Source organism: Bombina bombina, chromosome 1 (genome assembly GCF_027579735.1).
Source record: "Bombina bombina isolate aBomBom1 chromosome 1, aBomBom1.pri, whole genome shotgun sequence".
Taxonomy (NCBI): Eukaryota; Metazoa; Chordata; class Amphibia; order Anura; family Bombinatoridae; genus Bombina; species Bombina bombina.
In genome coordinates, this window is record NC_069499.1 from 1,476,167,484 (window position 1) to 1,476,186,088 (window position 18,605).

The following is an 18,605-nucleotide window of genomic DNA, read 5'->3' on the forward strand; positions in this document are numbered from 1 at the left end:
TAAATGTATGGTATTAGTAATGATATTCAAATTCTAATGTTTATGCAGTCAATTTCTCAGTTGTCTTGGGTTGGTACAAGTAACAATGGGCGTACAGTACATTTGTATGCATCATGAGATGATGTGCTAGGCAGATGACCTGTGATTGGTAGCTTAAGGAAAAGAGGCATCACATGATCTGAGAGGCTGGGATCTGGGATCGTTTTATCACGCTGTGGTAGTAAAACCATATAAAAGGTATGTTTTATGTATAGGATTTATAGTTTTTGCACTGTATTTTAATGGGGCATTTGACAAAGATGTCAGTATGAATTTGAAACGTCATGCTGGGTACTTTTAAGAGCTTTTAACAGTTCCAATAAAATTTATGTTTTAACTTTTTAAATCCAGTGATTGCTCATTTTTGGAATGTATATTTAGGTATAGGTATATATTTCACTAAAATAATCATATATATATATATATATATATATATATATATATATATATATATATATATATATATATATATATATATATATATATATATATATTTATTTAAGATTAAATAGAACATATTCTGATATGTGAAGAACATTGGAATGTGATATACTCATATTTCATGTCGGGTTAGCGCACTTGCGGCTAGATTACAAGTGTTGCAGTACGGCTTTTAACGCTGAAAAAATGGCAATTCCAACATAATGCATATTACGAGTTGTGTCGTATAGCTATGCCACAAGCATTTTAGCCTGTAACACAAAGTCCATTCCACACTCAAAAAAATTATGTTTTTGTGTGGGAATTCCATAGCGCCGGTATTACAGGCTGTGCGGTCCGGCTAAAATGCTTGTGTTACAGCCAAAGTACACTAACACCCATAAACTACCTATTGACCCCTAAACCGCCACCCTCCCGCATCGCAAACACTATATTAAACCTATTAACCCCTAATCTGCTGCCCACCCACATTGCGACTATTAAATAAACCTATTAACCCCTAATCTGCCGCCCACCCACTATTTAAATATATTAACCCCTAAACCGCTGCTCCCAGTCATCGCTGACACTATAATAAAGTTATTAATCCCTAAACCTCCGGCCTCCCACATTGCCACCACTAAATAAACCTATTAACCCCTAAACCTCTGGGCCCCCACATTGCCGCCACTAAATAAACCTATTAACCCCTAAACCTTCGGTCCCCACATCGTCGCCACTAAATAAACCTATGGATGGATGTCCGGCACTTTAGGAACCCGGGAGTAGATATTCTGGGGTTAGTGTTAGGCTTTTTTTTTTTTTTAAATTGGGTATCGCATGCACAAGGAGGCTTTTCAGTAACTCGTAATGGCAGCGCTATGGAGAGTGAAATAACGAAATGGTGTTAGTTTCGCATCCTGTTTAGCGCAAAACTCATAATCTAGGTGTTGGTTAAAAATCTATTTGGTTAGCATGCAAGTATGGGTGTTAGGTTTTCCCACTTTTCACTCTCTATTGAAGTCTACGGGGAAATACCTTAATGCGGTTGCGATATTTGTAAGTTCCACTTTTAGTGCTTGTCAACTTAGCATCTTGTGAAGTTAACATGCACGTAGGAGCGCTAAAATGCGCGTTCCACTCAAAATCTAGCCCTTAATCAGCCAAATAGTATTGTATTCCGCCTTCTTCTTCCCCTTCTTCTTCCGGGCAGCTGTTGGGCTGGCATTCAAGGTTTACCCTTTTGGCTGGAGTTCCACCAAGTTTATTGTAGGGTCAAGGGGGCTGATTTATCAATTTCTGGTGGACATGATCCGCTGTAGCGTATCATGTCCGCCAGACATCGCTGAATGCTGACAGCTTACGCTGTCTGCATTTAGAAAGTCAAATTTTAGCTTTAGAGCTGTTTATCTAATTATGCAGGGTTCTATATGTGAAGAAGAGACACATATATTACTATTAAATGCTCAAATTTCTCTCCATCAGGGTCTCAAAAGATCTCTGATTTGTGGAGGTGTCTCTACATGTTAAGAGAACCTTGGTGCATATGAAGAATGAAAAAGTGTAATTTAGAAAATTCTCTATAAAGCAGAGACCTATGTGTGGACATAAAGAAAAGACCTGTGGTGATATTTAGAGTCCTTTTGGTAAAAAACAAAACAATTATTCATTCTTTGCAAGTATATAATGTGATCTATTGAAAGAAAGATATCCAAGTATTTTGAAAAGATATTATGTGATCTTTGGAAAGAAAAATATCCCAGTCTACCCCTTGCTGGGCTTTTAAATCATGAAAGGGCAAACCTCAGATATATAATAGCTTTATTTTTTTTCTTCTCCTGGCACGTGCCCCCTCCCATTCCGGGTCTGCACCTCTCTTATCTATTCAGCATGGGATTGATTGCCTACCTTAGTTCAAGTTGGCAATAACTGAGTCAATATTTGCTTCCTTCCTTCTGAACAGTAACTGAGAATAGGACCAGACAGTGGGAGGCAAACAGGTGTCAACTGCTGTGAGGAGACCATGGCAGGATTTGTACAAATTAACCCTCTTCCTTGCCAAAACAACCATAGTGAGCTGCAGAAATGCTTGCTTCCTCAATTTTCAGAATGAAACCTTTTTTCTGCTTGGAGTTTGTTCTTTGCATTTACAACTTGTGTTTTATTTTCCGTGAGCCTTCATGTTGTTATATTCTTAATACATTTAAAAGATTATTTTCTTCACTCTCTGCCCCTCTGAGGTGAAAAGTGTGATTACAAGAGTTTGGGTCCAATTATTAAAAACTTGCTGGCATGGAGAGGAATTACACACAATCTTTGGGGTTTTTTTTTAGCTTTATATTATAGTGCTCTTTCCTCAAGATAAATAGATGTCAAGCTAAAAATTGCCTATCCAAATTTATCTGAGGTACCTTGCAGTATTTACAGGGCCGACTCAACCATGGGACCAAGTGGGTCCAATGGACCCAGGCAGCACTTGACAGGGGGCAACACTTTAGTGACTGGATCAGACACTGTCAGACCCAGACCACTTCTGTGTCTCTGTGGGGGAAGTTACAGGATCGCCCCGCGTTTCTGGCGAGCCTGAACAGCAGTTATGAAGCAGCAGTCACAAAGACCGCTGCTCCATAACCAGTCCGCCTGCTCTGAGCAGTCGGACAGGCATCGCCGGAATTCAACCCGATCGAGTATGATCGGGTTGATTGACACCTCCCTGCTGGCGACCCATTGGCTGCGAGTCTGCAGGGGGCGGCGTTGCACCAGCAGCTCTTGTGAGCTGCTGATGCAATGCTGAATACGGAGAGCGTCTGGCACTGTCGGATCAGGTCCGCCAGACTTTGTTAAATAGAGGCCTATATCTTGAGTTGGCCCTGAGTACTGATTTGCCTTCCTAGATAACCTCGCCAAACCAGAAAGCTTTAGAGAATTGGGTCCCTTATATGTATGCTAAATCTTACCTGTGCTTTTTATCAGTTGAAGTCTGTTTATATGATTCAAAATGAGATTAAGCATTTGCAAAGCTTCCTACCAACATTGGACTAGATAACAATTGGAGCTTAACTGATAGCAGTTATCTTTTTTACAACCTCACACAAAGAATAACACACAATCTGGTATGGTTAAATATTTTAGCCAAAGCATCCTAACGCAGCTAAAAAAAATTAGTCTGCCCTATACGTTTAATGGATATCTCATATAGTGTAATTAGCATGCTCATTATCTTGTATTACAAGCGGTGAGTTGTGTTACACTCAAGTGCAATCCAAAATGCTGTAAAATGTAGCGCTTTTTATTATTAATAATATATCAAGGAACTACTAGTGTATATGTTATGGGTAAAGTCAGAAATCCAGGTAATCCTAGAATTACCCGGGTAAACCTGACATTACCCAAGCGGCTGTGGATAAAGCCCAATGTAATATAATTCCCCCATCTACACTATTTTTTTGCCTCTGTCTGGGGGGGTTCAAGGAAGGAGCTCTGCCGATCCTGTGGCATCCACCCCAAGTGAACCTTGGGGAATGAGGTTTCGCCCCTTGAACCCCCCCAGGCAGAGGCAAAAAAAGATAGTGAAGATGTGCTAATTACAATGCATCGTATATGTTTGATGCGGTAACTTGATGCACTCGGAGAAGATTTATCATGTCACATTAGGCTTTACCCACAGCCGCTTGGGTAATGTCAGGTTTACCTGGGTAATGCTAGGATTACACAATTTCTTATTTTACCTGCAAAATATATACACTAGACTATTGCTTGTGCGATAATAAATAGCTTTTAACTTGTAAAATGAGCACAAAATTGAAGCGTTAATGATGTGCTCAAGCAATGTTAACGCACAATAGCATTAATACTTTTCAGCTCTACTCTTAATCTAGACCATTCTCTGTTTCATAGAGACCAAACAGAATTACGGTCTACATTTACTTTATGAAAGTAATAATCTTAGTTCCACAAAAAAAGCTGACAGCTGGTACTATAGCAATTTTTCAACTCACCGCTATTTCGCTGCTCACAAGTTTCTACCTGTTGTGTTAAATCTACCTGTATCTCATTTAAACTGTCCACTGAGAATTATTTTTATAAGAAATAGTTTTTATATATATATATATATATACAGATCAACTTCCAAAGAATTCAATGTTTTTATTGTAGCCACAAGCATCAATATAATATTATTTAAGCACTGTCTGAAAATATGTAACAAAATCAAATAAAAATATGATAAAATATATTGCAAATTCACACTGCAATGCGCTCAGATGTGAAAAAAGATTAAGAGCTTAGCGTAAACACATGTGCAATAGAACGCACAAAGATAGCAATCTGTATCCATAATTTCAGGGATCATAGAATGTTGAAATGGTGCGTTGTGATTACTTAAACAACTGGAATAAATTGGTCGTTGGTTCAGTGACTTCTATGTTTGCTTCCCAGACAGCACATTACAATTTGAAATGTTTAGTAAACTGATCAGTTCCACTTGTTATGTTTTATACTAGATGAATGCTTCAGTTATGTGTAGACTGACTACAAAAATAAATGTTTGCATTTAAAAAAAAAAGGTATTTTTAGTCTAGTTTGGCTCTTATTGCACAAAAGAATAATAGTGGCAGTGACTAATATACATATCTATATCAGAGGCAATCTCTGTATTCATATATAGAGCTCTTACAGAATGTAGCAGAGAGATGGAGGCAATCTCCGTACTCAGGTATAGAGCTCTTACAGAATGTAGCAGAGAGATGGAGGCAATCTCCGTATTCAGGTATAGAGCTCTTACAGAATGTAGCAGAGAGATGGAGGCAATCTCCGTACTCAGGTATAGAGCTCTTACAGAATGTAGCAGAGAGATGGAGGCAATCTCCGTACTCAGGTATAGAGCTCTTACAGAATGTAGCAGAGAGATGGAGGCAATCTCCGTATTCAGGTATAGAGCTCTTACAGAATGTAGCAGAGACCTGGAGGGAGCAGGTATAATCCATGGTACGGAAGCAGTTGTATAAGTTTGTATAGGTTTTTATGAATCTCCTGTATATCTGTAAGCTTAAAAGATAAATCATTATAAGATGTATTACAATCCTAGATATTAGGGAGCACACTAAATCCAATATCTATAATGACAAATAAATCAAAAACAATGAGAGGAATCTAACACAAAAATAATAATATTAATAAATCTTCTAGAAGAAAGAGCAACAATTTAATGATTAATGTCAAACTTTGTTGCAACAGTTTGTCCAAAGAATTCCACCACGGAAGCATTTCTTAACATGAATCATCCACTTCCACTCTGAAATAAACAAATAGACAGAAGGCACCTAGTGCAGAACTGTGACATATAGCTCCAATCTACTCAAACAGATGTATAAGCAGGTAAACTCACAAAGCTGGCAGCACTCATTGTGCTAATTCACGCAGACTGGGATCTCACAGTGTCTCAGCTCACTGACTCCAGGTTAGGAACACCCACAGCAACTCCCAACTCTGGATCAACAGGAATTCAGTCGTGCTCCAAATAAAAAACAACAACTTTTATTTAAAATCAAACAGCATATTAAAACAGTCAGAGGGCACAAATACGTCTCCCTCTGATATTAAAGCAACGCGTTTCTCGGCTACAAGAGCTGTTTCATCAGACGCCTGATGAAACAGCTCTTGTAGCTGAGGAACGCATTGCGGTTCTGCTTTAATATCAGAGGGAGACACATTTGTGCCCTCTGATTGTTTTAAAGGGAAAGTAAAGTCATAATTAGATATTCATGATTTAGACAGAGCATACCATTTTAAACAACTTTCCAATTTACTTCTATTATTTATTTTCCTTCCTTCTCTTGTTATCCTTTGCTAAAAAGTTTATCTAGCGAAGCTCTGGAGCAGCAAAGAACCTAGATTCTAGCTGCTGATTGGTGGCTGCATATATATATACTGTATATTTACCGATTGTCATTGGCTCACCCATGTGTTCAGTTAGAAACCAATAATGCATTGCTGCTCCTTCAACAAATGATACCAAGAGAATTAAGCACATTTGATAATAGAAGTAAACTGGAAAGTTGTTTAAAATTGATCGTTCTACCTAAATCATGAAAGAACATTTTTGGGTTTCATGTCCCTTTAATATGCTGTTTGATTTTAAATAAAAGATTTAATTTGGAGTACGACTGAATTCATGTGGGAGTTGGGAGTTGCTGTAGATGTTCACCCTAATCTGGAGTGAGTGAGCTGGGACAGATCCCAGTCTGTGTGAATTAGCACAATGAGTGCTGCCAGCTTTGTGAGTTTACCTGCTTATACATCTGTTTGAGTAGACTGGAGCTATACGTCACTGTGCTGCATTAGGAGGCTCCTTCTGTCTGTTTGTTTATATCTGTAAGTTTGTTGGTGGGGAGTTTTGCAGTACCCTTTCATTTCTATTTATATAGTTTGTAAACATGTTGGCTTTAGTTGGTAAGGTGAACAATGTGCTTTCATAGGGTTCCCTGAAGGAGAATTTAATGAGCTAGCCACTTTAAGGAACATTAAATTGAAAATATAAGTCTACATCGTTTTCAGTTTACTTTTATTATGATATATACTTCCTTCTCTTGGTATCATTGCTGAAAACCATACATATATAGGGGCATATCTATCAAGCTCCGTATGGAGCATGAAGCCCCGTGTTTCTGGCGAGCCTTTAGACTCACCAGAAACACAAGTTATGGAGCAGCGGTCTGAAGACCGCTGCTCCATAACCTGTCCGCCTGCTCTGAGGAGGCAGACAGACATCGCCGGAAATCAACCCTATCGAGTACAATCGGGTTGATTGACAACCCCCTGCTAAATCTGCAGGGGGAGGCGTTGCACCAGCAGCTCACAAGAGCTGCTGGTGCAATGCTGAATACGGAGAGCGTATTGCTCTCCGCATTCAGCGAGGTCTGTCGGACATGATCCGCTGATCGGATCATGTCGGACAGGCCTTTAATAAATATGCCCCATAGGCTGAGAATTAGCAATGCACTACTGGGAGCTAATTGGAGATGGTTGACTATACACAGCTGCCCCTTATCATTGGCTCACCAGATGTGTTTAGCTAGATTTCTCTTTAAAACATCTGCATTATGTATTACACATATTTGAATATTTTATTGTCTTAACAAACTTTGTATTTGTTTGCAGACAAGGGATCCACCACCTTAAAGGCCTCTTGAGAGCTGTTTAGTTTATCTTTATTACATTAGTCAACTAGTAACTGATAGATATGAGCTCCTGAACTGATCAAGCTATGCAGCATGTAAATTTCACATAATGCACTCTCTGAGGGGGGAGGGGGGGAGTAGATGGAAAACAACATTTTCCAGATTTACGTTACAAGATAAACTGACAAAACTGATAATGAAAGTGCATTCCAAAAGAATGTCACTATCCATAATTAATAATTTATGGGTATTCTAATGCCTATTAAAATAAAGGATCATATAACCATACCATATAGGTATCCCAAACATGGCAAATACTTAATCCCCTAAACAACAAGTTTACTAAAATAAAATAAAGAAACTGTGCCACTTATTCTATTACAAATACACCAACACACTATTGAGAGTCCTGAATATGAGGCTTACAGTCTTCTAAATCTCAGGTCACATGATCCAATTATCACATAGTTAATAAAAAAATGTTCACTTATTTAACTAGCTAGATACTTGGTTTTGAGTTATAAAATTGTGATTAGAAATTACATTGAATTATCTGAATTTACATTACAGTTGAAGCATTTTCAGTTTTTGCCTTCTCTCCCCTGAAATCTGACACCCAGAACAGCAGAATGTTTGATCTTCAGTAAATGTATTTAAGGAGAGATGAGTATGTTATGTGTATATGTGTATCACTAAGATTCAGTACATTTGCTGCAGAGAACAGCTGCAAAAAGGCAGTAATCACGGTAATTTTTGTCCACCTGAATTTTCTGAGGCATGATGCAGATATCTAGGAGTGTCAAATATGTGGTCACTGAATCATTCCTTGTATCTAAACACAAGATTAGACCACAGTCTCACAAGAAGAATATTTCACAAGAATTTGATGATAGTTTGGCATCCTGTTGCAGCCCTCTTGGGCACCATAAAGGGCTGGAATAAATTAAGAAGCAATTCATTTCAGCCCTTTCTCGCGTCAGCAACATTGCTGCAACGATATTGATTCCATGGCAACACAATGTATGCAATATTCGTGGGTGTCCACAGAATTTTTTTTCAGGGGTTTGAGCAAAAAGAAAAAAAATATCCTAAACATAGTAATATTAGTAGTGACATACTCAGCAGGAGAGAGCTGTTTGTTGTTAGTATGTGCTGTACATAATTTTAAATATTGTGAATCAAAACAGTGAGGCCAATTTATTAAAGGTCTTGTGGACCTGATCCGACAGTGCGGATCAGGTCCGCAAGACCTCGCTGAATGCGGAGAGCAATACGCTCTCCATATTCAGCATTGCACCAGCAGCTCACAAGAGTTGCTGGTGCAAAGCCGCCCCCTGCAGACTCGCGGCCAATAGGCCGCCAGCAGGGGGGTGTCAATCAACCCGATCGTACTCGATCGGGTTCAAGTCCGGCGATTCCTGTCCACCTCATCAGAGCAGGCGGACAGGGTTATGGAGCAGCGGTCTATAGACCGCTGCTTCATAACTGCTGTTTCTGGCGAGTCTGAAGACTCGCCAGAAACATGGCCCTTCAAGCTCCATTCGGTGCTTGATAGATAGGCCTCATTGACTCAAGCCAGTGCTTATCCTTTAATATAAGAAGCTTTTTTTTTTTAGGGGGGGGACATTCACCCCACCTGCTCGACACCCATGGCAATAATATTGCTACCTCTATATAGCTATCAGTGAGACTTTCTGTATGAGATATCTAGGAAATTGTTTATAATGCTGCTGGTTATTCAGAACCATTTTCGTACCATTATACCCAAAAGCCATTTCAAGATTATTAAAGGGACACTGAACCCAAATTTTTTCTTTTGTGATTCAGATAGAGCATGCAATTTTAAGCAACTTTCTAATTTACTCCTGTTATCAATTTTCTTTGTTCTCTTGCTATCTTTATTTGAAAAAGAAGGCATCTAAGTTTTTTGTTTGTTTCAGTACTCTGGACAGCACTTTTTCATTGGTGGATGAATTTATCCACCAATCAGCAAGGACAACCCAGGTTGTTCACCAAAAATGGGCCGGCATCTAAACTTACATTCTTGCAGTTCAAATAAAGATACCAAGAGAATGAAGAAAATTTGATAATAGGAGTAAATTAGAAAGTTGCTTAAAATGTCATGCTCTATCTGAATCACAAAAGAAAAAATGTGGGTACAGTGTCCCTTTAAGAACAGCAGCCAGAGTTTGTATGTGTTAACTTGCTAGTGACAGGTAATGCTAGACCAATGATTAGAGGATTGGGGACATATTATTGAAGAAATGAGGAAAATGTACAGATTTTGGAGCATCAAAGTTCAGAAATGTAAAGGACTATTTAAATGATCATCTCATAATATAAATACTTTAAACATTGCGATTCAAGCATAATTTGTGATGATGTGATGTAATGACTGCACTTTTGTGATATGTTAGAGTGATTGCAACTGTGCAAAGGTATCAGATACGGATTATAGCTAATGAGTTGTTTTTTTAAATCTTAAAGTGCTTAGTGGATAAAATATTAAAGGACCACTCAATGCAGTAGAATTACATCATTAACAAGTACATTATAGAAATACACTGCAATAACACTTACTTTGAATTTCAAATAAGCAGTAGATTTTTTTCTGTCAAATTTATTTTTTCTATTATTTTCCGGCCCCCTGTATCATGTGACAGTCATCAGCCAATCACAGACTAGTATATGTATACCCTGTGAGCTTGTGCACATGCTCAGTAGGATCTTGTTCCCCAGAAAGTGTGAATATAAAAAGACTGTGAAAAATGTGATAATGTAAGTAAATTGGAAAGTGTCTTAAAACTGCATGCGCTATCTGAATCATAAAAGTTTATTTTGACTTGAGTGTCCCTTTAACTGTATAGTAATAGTGCTAGTGTTGGCTCACTTTATAGTGGCCTTTGATTGCAAAAAAAAAAGTGTAACTAAATATTATCACATTCTCAGGTTACCCATTCTCTTTTCAGTAAATAGCCATACAATGTAGTGTGCTGGCATTATTAAGTCAATACCCAAAGTCATTAAAGTTGCTTCAGTTTGATAGGTGACAAAGCTCACAAAAGACGTATTTCCTGTGGACATAAGAAAAGTCACACTTTCAAATGTTACACTTACTACCAGATATAGATACATCAGAGACTGACAATATAGTGGATATGCTGTCTTTTTTTTTACATAAATTTCTACCATGTTGGCAGTTTTCTATTTCACAAATATATACAGTTCTGATAAGGTTTCCAACTGAATTTGTAACATGAAGCTCTGTCTTGGAGTTTCCAAATTTTGCAGAATAATTTTACTCATAAATATAGCTTTGCAATAAAAAGTAGCTGTTTTTTAAGCAGGCTTTCGAACATGAGCTGTGAAATTAGGTAACTATTCATGTCTCCAATCCTCAAGAAATTCAAACCTAGATGCTGGTCTGGAGATCTCCATTGAGCAGAGTCCTCTGAGTCTCTGTGGTCTCATTAAGTCTGGACTTGTCTTGTTTGCTGTCACTCCTGTCTGCTTCGTCCATGCCGCTCACTTTAGACAGACAAAGGACATTTTGAAAGCTTTTCTTGAAGTTGTCAGAAAGAAAGGCATATAGAATGGGGTTGGCACAGCTGTTGGCATAACTCAGGACAACCACAAAGTCCCACATAGCTTTCAGCACTGGGGTTGGCACAATCAAGAGAGATACAGAAGACACATTAAAGATATAGAAGGGAAGCCAGCAGAAGATGAATACAGCTACCACTATGGAAACCATCCTGGTGACCTTCTTCTCTGACCTTTTCCTCTTAGAGGAGCCAACTCTGATCCCTGAGGATTTCACTTTTATGATTATAAAGAGATAACAGAGGCAGATGATGCTAAGAGGAACTAAAAAGCCCAAAATGAAGGCATAAATGATAAAACCTGTATACCATGCACCAGAGGTACCAGGCCAGATGATAGTGCAGCTGACTCTACCATGATGATTTTGCACTCCTGCATAAGTCATAATAGGCATTATCACCAGAAGGGAAATTGTCCACACGGCAACATTGACCATTTTTGCCGTTCTGGGTCTCCGCCATTTGGCAGACTTGATGGGGTGGACTACAGCTAAGTATCTATCTATGCTCATAACAGTTAAACAGAAGATACTGGTAAATTGGTTGATTCCATCAACAGTCATAACAATCCGACAAATAACTTTGCCAAATGGCCAATGTACCAAGGCAATCTGCATAGCCAAGAATGGCAGGCCAAGCATAAAAAGCTCATCAGCAATGGCCAAGTTTAGGATATAGATGTTTGTGATAGTCTTCATCTTAGCATATCTGAGAATGACGTAGATTACCAGAGTGTTCCCACAAAGCCCTACGACACACACCACAAAGTAAATAAAAGTTAGTATGGCATTGCTTGTCATGTCATAGAAGTTGGATGTGGCATTTCCCGAAGTGTTGGAAGGAGTCTCTGTAGAGAAATTGCCAAACTGTGGTAGTGAGGAAAACCAAAAGTCAGTGATATTGGGCAGCTCGGAGTAATCCATCTTTTTCCCCTTTAGAGGACCTTTACTGCTACTACAACATATTCATTGTTAGATTTTCTAGATTCTTCTTGAGTTCAGCTGAATCTGAAAGCACAAAAAATAAATAAATGGAGGAAAAAATAATTATGTTAAAAAATATTACATTTGCTAAAGGTTTGATAAATAGTTCAAGCTTCTGCCAAGGTCTATTTTAATGTACCTCTAGGGAAAGATGTGCAGTTACAATTTATTACTTGATGTCATCTTACTGTCACAATCTAAAATATATACCGTTTTGAAAAACTTAGTAAAATATTATAGATTCCACAATTTGAATTTGAATTTTGGGAGAACACATATTCCCTATATTAAGGGGATATGGAAGTCAAAATTAAGCTTTGTCAATTCAGAAAGATTGCATAAAAATATTGAGGAAGGCTCAGGAACCTGCATGTGTCTTGAGCACTATGTACTCAGTATTTTTAGCAATAATATACAATCAACCTGTTAAAGGGAACTTTAGAGTACATTAGCTTCACCCACTCTCTGGTAATACTCTATAGTAAACTAAGCTGTATAACTAGAAGCACTGTTTAATAAAGAAGACTGAACATAAACTGATAGTGTGTCTATATTTATATAGGAGACATCCAAAAATGTATGTGTAAGTAGGGGCAAGATGATGTAATAGCTGTGGGTGTTTCCTGATGGCACTCAATCCTGCCTGCTGCAGCTCCCTCTACAGTTTGCTGATACAATATGGTATTTAAGAAAACTTGCACCTCCTGAGCCTACCTCAATTTCCTTTCCTGGAAAGGAAAGTTTTAACAAAGTATACCAAGAGATTTGGATTTATTTATTTTTTACATTACAGTCTATCTGAATCATGAATTCATTCTAGTTTCCATAGCCCTTTCATGAGTAATATTATTTTTCATTAAAATTGAATCCTGGCCTGGACACACAAACACAAGTACACTGTACTAATCACACTATATACATAAAAACACAGATACCTGTAAAATAAAATGCACCACCATATTACACAGCACTATACATGTTTACAATAAATACATTTTTAGAACAGAACCAAACATACATTAAAAAACTAATAAGCTGTAAGGTCATTGTACTCATGGGAACTTATAATTTAGAGGGCATGGGTGATGGAAACAAGAGATGAGAGTGCTTGCAGGTCTTTTAGCAAACTGTCCTTGCATGATGAATCTAACTTTAGATATGTGATGAGATACAGGTGTGGAAAAATATCACTAGTTTACTAGTCAGGGCCAGGGGGGTCTTGGGACCTGATCCGCACTGTTGGATCAGGTCCGCAAGACCTTTGATACATAGGCCCCTTTGTCTTTGGTTTGATTTTTGTGTATTAAGAAGATGCAAATAATGGTCTATATTTATTTAAAACAGAAAATATTACCTTTCTGATTACAGTACTGTACTATCTTTCTTATGGTATTATATATACAAAAGTATTAAACATGATATAAAACTACATTTAGGTGCATTTATAAGCTGTATTATGACATGTAAATATTGCCTAAAAGGACACAAGTTATTGTCTTTACACTTGGTCCCATCCCCTCTCCAAACTGTCCCAAACAGTTTGGATAAAGGTTTTTCTATCTGTACATATATAGATAGATAGATAGATAGATAGATAGATAGATAGATAGATAGATAGATAGATAGATAGATAGCAACAACAAATAAACATTCTTACCAGAAGTTGGAAATGCAATACATTTCTCTCCATTTCCTCTCCCCTTATTATAACCCTTGCCTCTAACTTAACCTATCTTTCTATATTACCTTCCTGTATAACACATCTCATCACTGCATATAACTCTCCTTATTAGCCATCCCTTCCATAAAACGTTTTCTCTCACTCTGTACCATTGCTTTTAGTTGATCCCAGCATTCTATAATCCCCCTCCCCCGTATAGCTCATCCCATCACTCATAATCCCTTCCATCTATTGACAACCTTTTTTCTCACCTCATCAAGTTGCTCTGTATAACACCTCACTATAGCTCCTGCAGTGACCTCCTCACTCCTAGCTCTCCCCACTCCCTGCTTTCTCTTCATTTTGCCCCCAAAAAATTCAGACACAGAAAATGAAATGTTCTATTCTTGCTATTACTAAATTAAAGGGACACTGAACCCACATTTTTTCTTTCGTGATTCAGATAGAGCATGCAATTTTAAGCAACTTTCTAATTTACTCCTATTATCAAATTTTTTCGTTCTCTTGGTATTTTTATTTGAAAAGCAAGAATGTAAGTTTAGATGTCGGCCCATTTTTGGTGAGCAACCTGGGTCGTTCTTGCTTACTGGGGGATAAATTCACCCAGCAATAAACAAGTGCTGTCCACGGTACTGAACCAAAAATTGTCTGGCTCCTTAGCTTAGATGCCTTCTTTTTAAAATAAAGATAGCAAGAGAGCGAAGAAAAATTCATAATAGGAGTAAATTAGAAAGTTGCTTAAAATCGCATGCTCTATCTGAATCATGAAAGAAACAATTTGGGTTCAGTGCCCCTTTAAAGGGGCATGAAACTCAAACATTTTCCTTCAGGATTTAGGTAAAACATACAATTTTAAACAACTTTCCAATTTACTTCTATTATCAAATTTGCTTTATTCTCTTGGTATCATTTGTTGAAGAAGCAGCAATACACAACTGATTTCTAACTGAACACATGGGTGTGCCAATGACAATCGGTATATATATGCAGCCACCAATCAGCAGCTAGAACCTAGGTTCTTTGCTGCTCTTGAGCTTACAAAGATAAACATTTCAGCAAAGGATAACAAGAAAATAAAGCAAATTAAATTATAGAAGTAAATTGGAAAGTTGTTTAAAATTGTATGCTCTGTCTAAATCATGAAAGAAAAAATGTGGGTTCAGTGTTCCTTTAAGTATGGATTTTGTAATGCTTGCTCTAAAGCGAGACCTCAAATACAGCTCTATTTTGACTTTTGATATTCTTTTTAGTTGCACCTTTTAGCTTTAAATTAGTCTCTTTCCTTATATAAAAATCACCCTAATACTTGCCTGGTGATTTATTACACTGAATGCTAATTTGTTCATAGTAAAGATTTTACATAGTCATTAATGGCTGAATTTGATGGTAAAGGGGACGGCCTCCATTACATATAGAGCGTCACCCGCAATTTTTACTCCCATAAGCTAACATGGGACCACGTCGTAAATCGGTATCCAATATCCAGCGCAAGGCCTTACGTGGCGAAAATGGAGAAATCTTACTCCATTTTTACCTTACCATAAAAGGCAGCCGTAGCAGGCCTAACGCATGCGCAATGTCTATCTACCTGTCAACCACAATCCCCCACCGCAATAACTAATAAAGTGTATTAACCCCTAAACCGCCATAGCCCACACCGCAATAAGCCTATTCTAATATTAACCCCTAAACCGCCAAAGCCCACATAGCCTATTAAATCTATTAACCCCTAATCTGCCGCAGCCAACGTGGCTGCCACTATAATAAAGTTATTAACCCCTAAACCTAAGTCTAACCCTAACCCTAACACCCCCCTAACTTAATTATTATTTAAATAAATCTAAATAATATTACTATTATTAACTAAATTATTCCTATTTAAAACAAAATACTTACCTATAAAATAAACCCTAAGATAGCTACAATATAATTAATAATTACATTGTAGCTATTTTAGGATTTATTTTTATTTTACAGGCAACTTTGTATTTATTTTAACTAGGTACAATAGCTATTAAATAGTTAATAGCTATTTAATAGCTACCTAGTTAAAATAATTACACATTTACCTGTAAAATAAAACCTTACCCAAGTTACAATTACACCTAACACTACACTAACATTAAATAAATTAAATTAATTAACTACAATTAGCTAAAATTAAATACAATTAACTAAAATAAACTAAAGTACCAAAAAAACCCCACTAAATTACAGATTTTTTTTACAAGAAGTTTAAACTAATTACACCTAATCTAAGCCCCCTAATAAAATAAAAAAGCCCCCCAAAATAATAAAATGCCCTACCCTATACTAAATTACAAATAGCCCTTAAAAGGGCCTTTTGCGGGGCATTGCCCCAAAGTAATCAGCTCTTTTACCTGTAAAAAAAAAAGTACAATCCCCCCCAACATTACAACCCACCACCCACATACCCCTACTCTAAAACCTACCCAATCCCCCCTTAATAAAACCTAACACTACCCCCTTGAAGATCACCCTACCTTGAGCCATCTTCACCCAGCCGGGCACAAGTGGTCATCCGATCTGGGCAGAAGTCTTCATCCGATGTGGCAGAAGAGGACATCCAGACCAGCAGAAGTCTTCATCCTATCCGGGCAGAAGAGGACATCCTGACCGGCAGAAGTCTTCATCCAAGCGGCATCTTCTATCTTCTTCCATCCGACGAGGAGTGGCTCCATCTTAAAGACATCCGATGAGGAGCATCCTTCCAGCACGACGACTACTCGACGAATGACGGTTCCTTTAAATGACGTCATCCATGATGGCGTCCCTCGAATTCCGATTGGCTGATAGGATTCTATCAGCCAATCGGAATTAAGGTAGGAAAAATCCGATTGGCTGATTTAATCAGCCAATCGGATTGAAGTTCAATCCGATTGGCTGATTGGATCAGCCAATAGAATGCGAGGTCATTCCTATTGGCTGATCAAATCAGCCAATCTGATTTTTCCTACCTTAATTCCGATTGGCTGATAGAATCCTATCAGCCAATTGGAATTCGAGGGACGACATCTTGGATGACGTCATTTAAAGGAACCGTCATTCGTCAAGTAGTCGTCGTGCTGGAAGGATGCTCCACGTCGGATGTCTTCAAGATGGAGCCGCTCCTCGTCGGATGGAAGAAGATAGATGATGCCGCTTGGATGAAAACTTCTGCCAGTCCGGATGTCCTCTTCTGCCCGGATAGGATGAAGACTTCTGCCGGTCTGGATGTCCTCTTCTGCCCCATCGGATGAAGACTTCTGCCCGGATCGGATGACCACTTGTGCCCGGCTGGGTGAAGATGGCTCAAGGTAGGGTGATCTTCAAGGGGGTAGTGTTAGGTTTTATTAAGGGGGATTGGGTGGGTTTTAGAGTAGGGGTGTGTGGGTGGTGGGTTTTAATGTTGGGGGGGATTGTACTTTTTTTTTACAGGAAAAGAGCTGATTACTTTAGGGCAATGCCCCGCAAAAGGCCCTTTTAAGGGCTATTTGTAATTTAGTATAGGGTAGGGTATTTTATTATTTCGGGGGGGCTTTTTTATTTTATTAGGGGGCTTAGATTAGGTGTAATTAGTTTAAACTTCTTGTAATTTTTTTTAATGTAATTTAGTTTTTAGTTTTTTTGTATTTTAGTTTATTTTAGTTAATTGTATTTAATTTTAGCTAATTGTAGTTAATTAATTTAATTTATTTAATGATAGTGTAGTGTTAGGTGTAATTGTAACTTAGGTTAGGTTTTATTTTACAGGTAAATGTGTAATTATTTTAACTAGGTAGCTATTAAATAGTTATTAACTATTTAATAGCTATTGTACCTAGTTAAAATAAATACAAAGTTGCCTGTAAAATAAAAATAAATCCTAAAATAGCTACAATGTAATTATTAATTATATTGTAGCTATCTTAGGGTTTATTTTATAGGTATTTAGTTTTAAATAGGAATAATTTAGTTAATAATATTAATATTATTTAGATTTATTTAAATAATAATTAAGTTAGGGGGGTGTTAGGGTTAGGGTTAGACTTAGACATTGCTAGTTTATCCGACTTACGTCAATTAGGAAATGCCGGCGAAATATATGTAATACCCCAATGTGCGAGGTGAAATTACATAATACCCAGATACAATTTAAGGCAATATTAAAGGGATACTGAACCCAATTTTTTCTTTAATGATTCAGAGCATGCAATTTTTAACAACTTTCTAATTTACTCCTATTATCAATTATTTTCATTCTATTGCTATCTTTATTAAAAATGCAGGAATGTAAAGCTTAGTAGCCAGCTTATTTTTTGTTCAGATCCTGGGTTACACTTGCTGATTGGCGGCAAATGTAGTCACCAATAAGCAAGTGGTATCCAGGGTGCAGAACTTAAAATGGGCCGGCTCCTAAGCTTTATATTCCTGCTTTTAAAATAAAGATAGCAAGATAATGAAGAAAAATTGATAATTGGAGTAGATTAGAAAGTTACTTAAAATTGCACACTCTTAAACCCCTTTAACTGACACTAAACCCAAAACATTTCTTTGATGATTCAGATTGAGAATACAATTTTAAACAACATTCCAATTTACTTCTATTATCTAATTGGCTTCATTCTTTAGATATCCTTTGTTGAATAAATAGCAATGCACATGGGTGAGCCATTCATACCAGGCATCTATGTGCAGCAACCAATCAGCAGCTACTGAGCCT

The 18,605-nt window shown here is 37.5% G+C and overlaps 1 protein-coding gene across 1 annotated transcript; it reads right to left on the minus strand.

The window, feature by feature from the left end:
- Positions 1-11,049: 11,049 nt before the first annotated feature.
- Positions 11,050-12,162, minus strand: SSTR2 (somatostatin receptor 2). Its single transcript, XM_053696347.1, has one exon. It carries the CDS (start codon positions 12,160-12,162, stop codon positions 11,050-11,052), a length of 1,113 nt encoding a protein of 370 aa, XP_053552322.1.
- Between the last annotated feature and the right edge of the window lie 6,443 nt (positions 12,163-18,605).

Excerpts from the sequence above, each read along its gene's own strand:
- SSTR2 (XM_053696347.1), bottom strand. The coding sequence starts at position 12,162 with ATGGATTACTCCGAGCTGCCCAATATCACTGACTTTTGGTTTTCCTCA.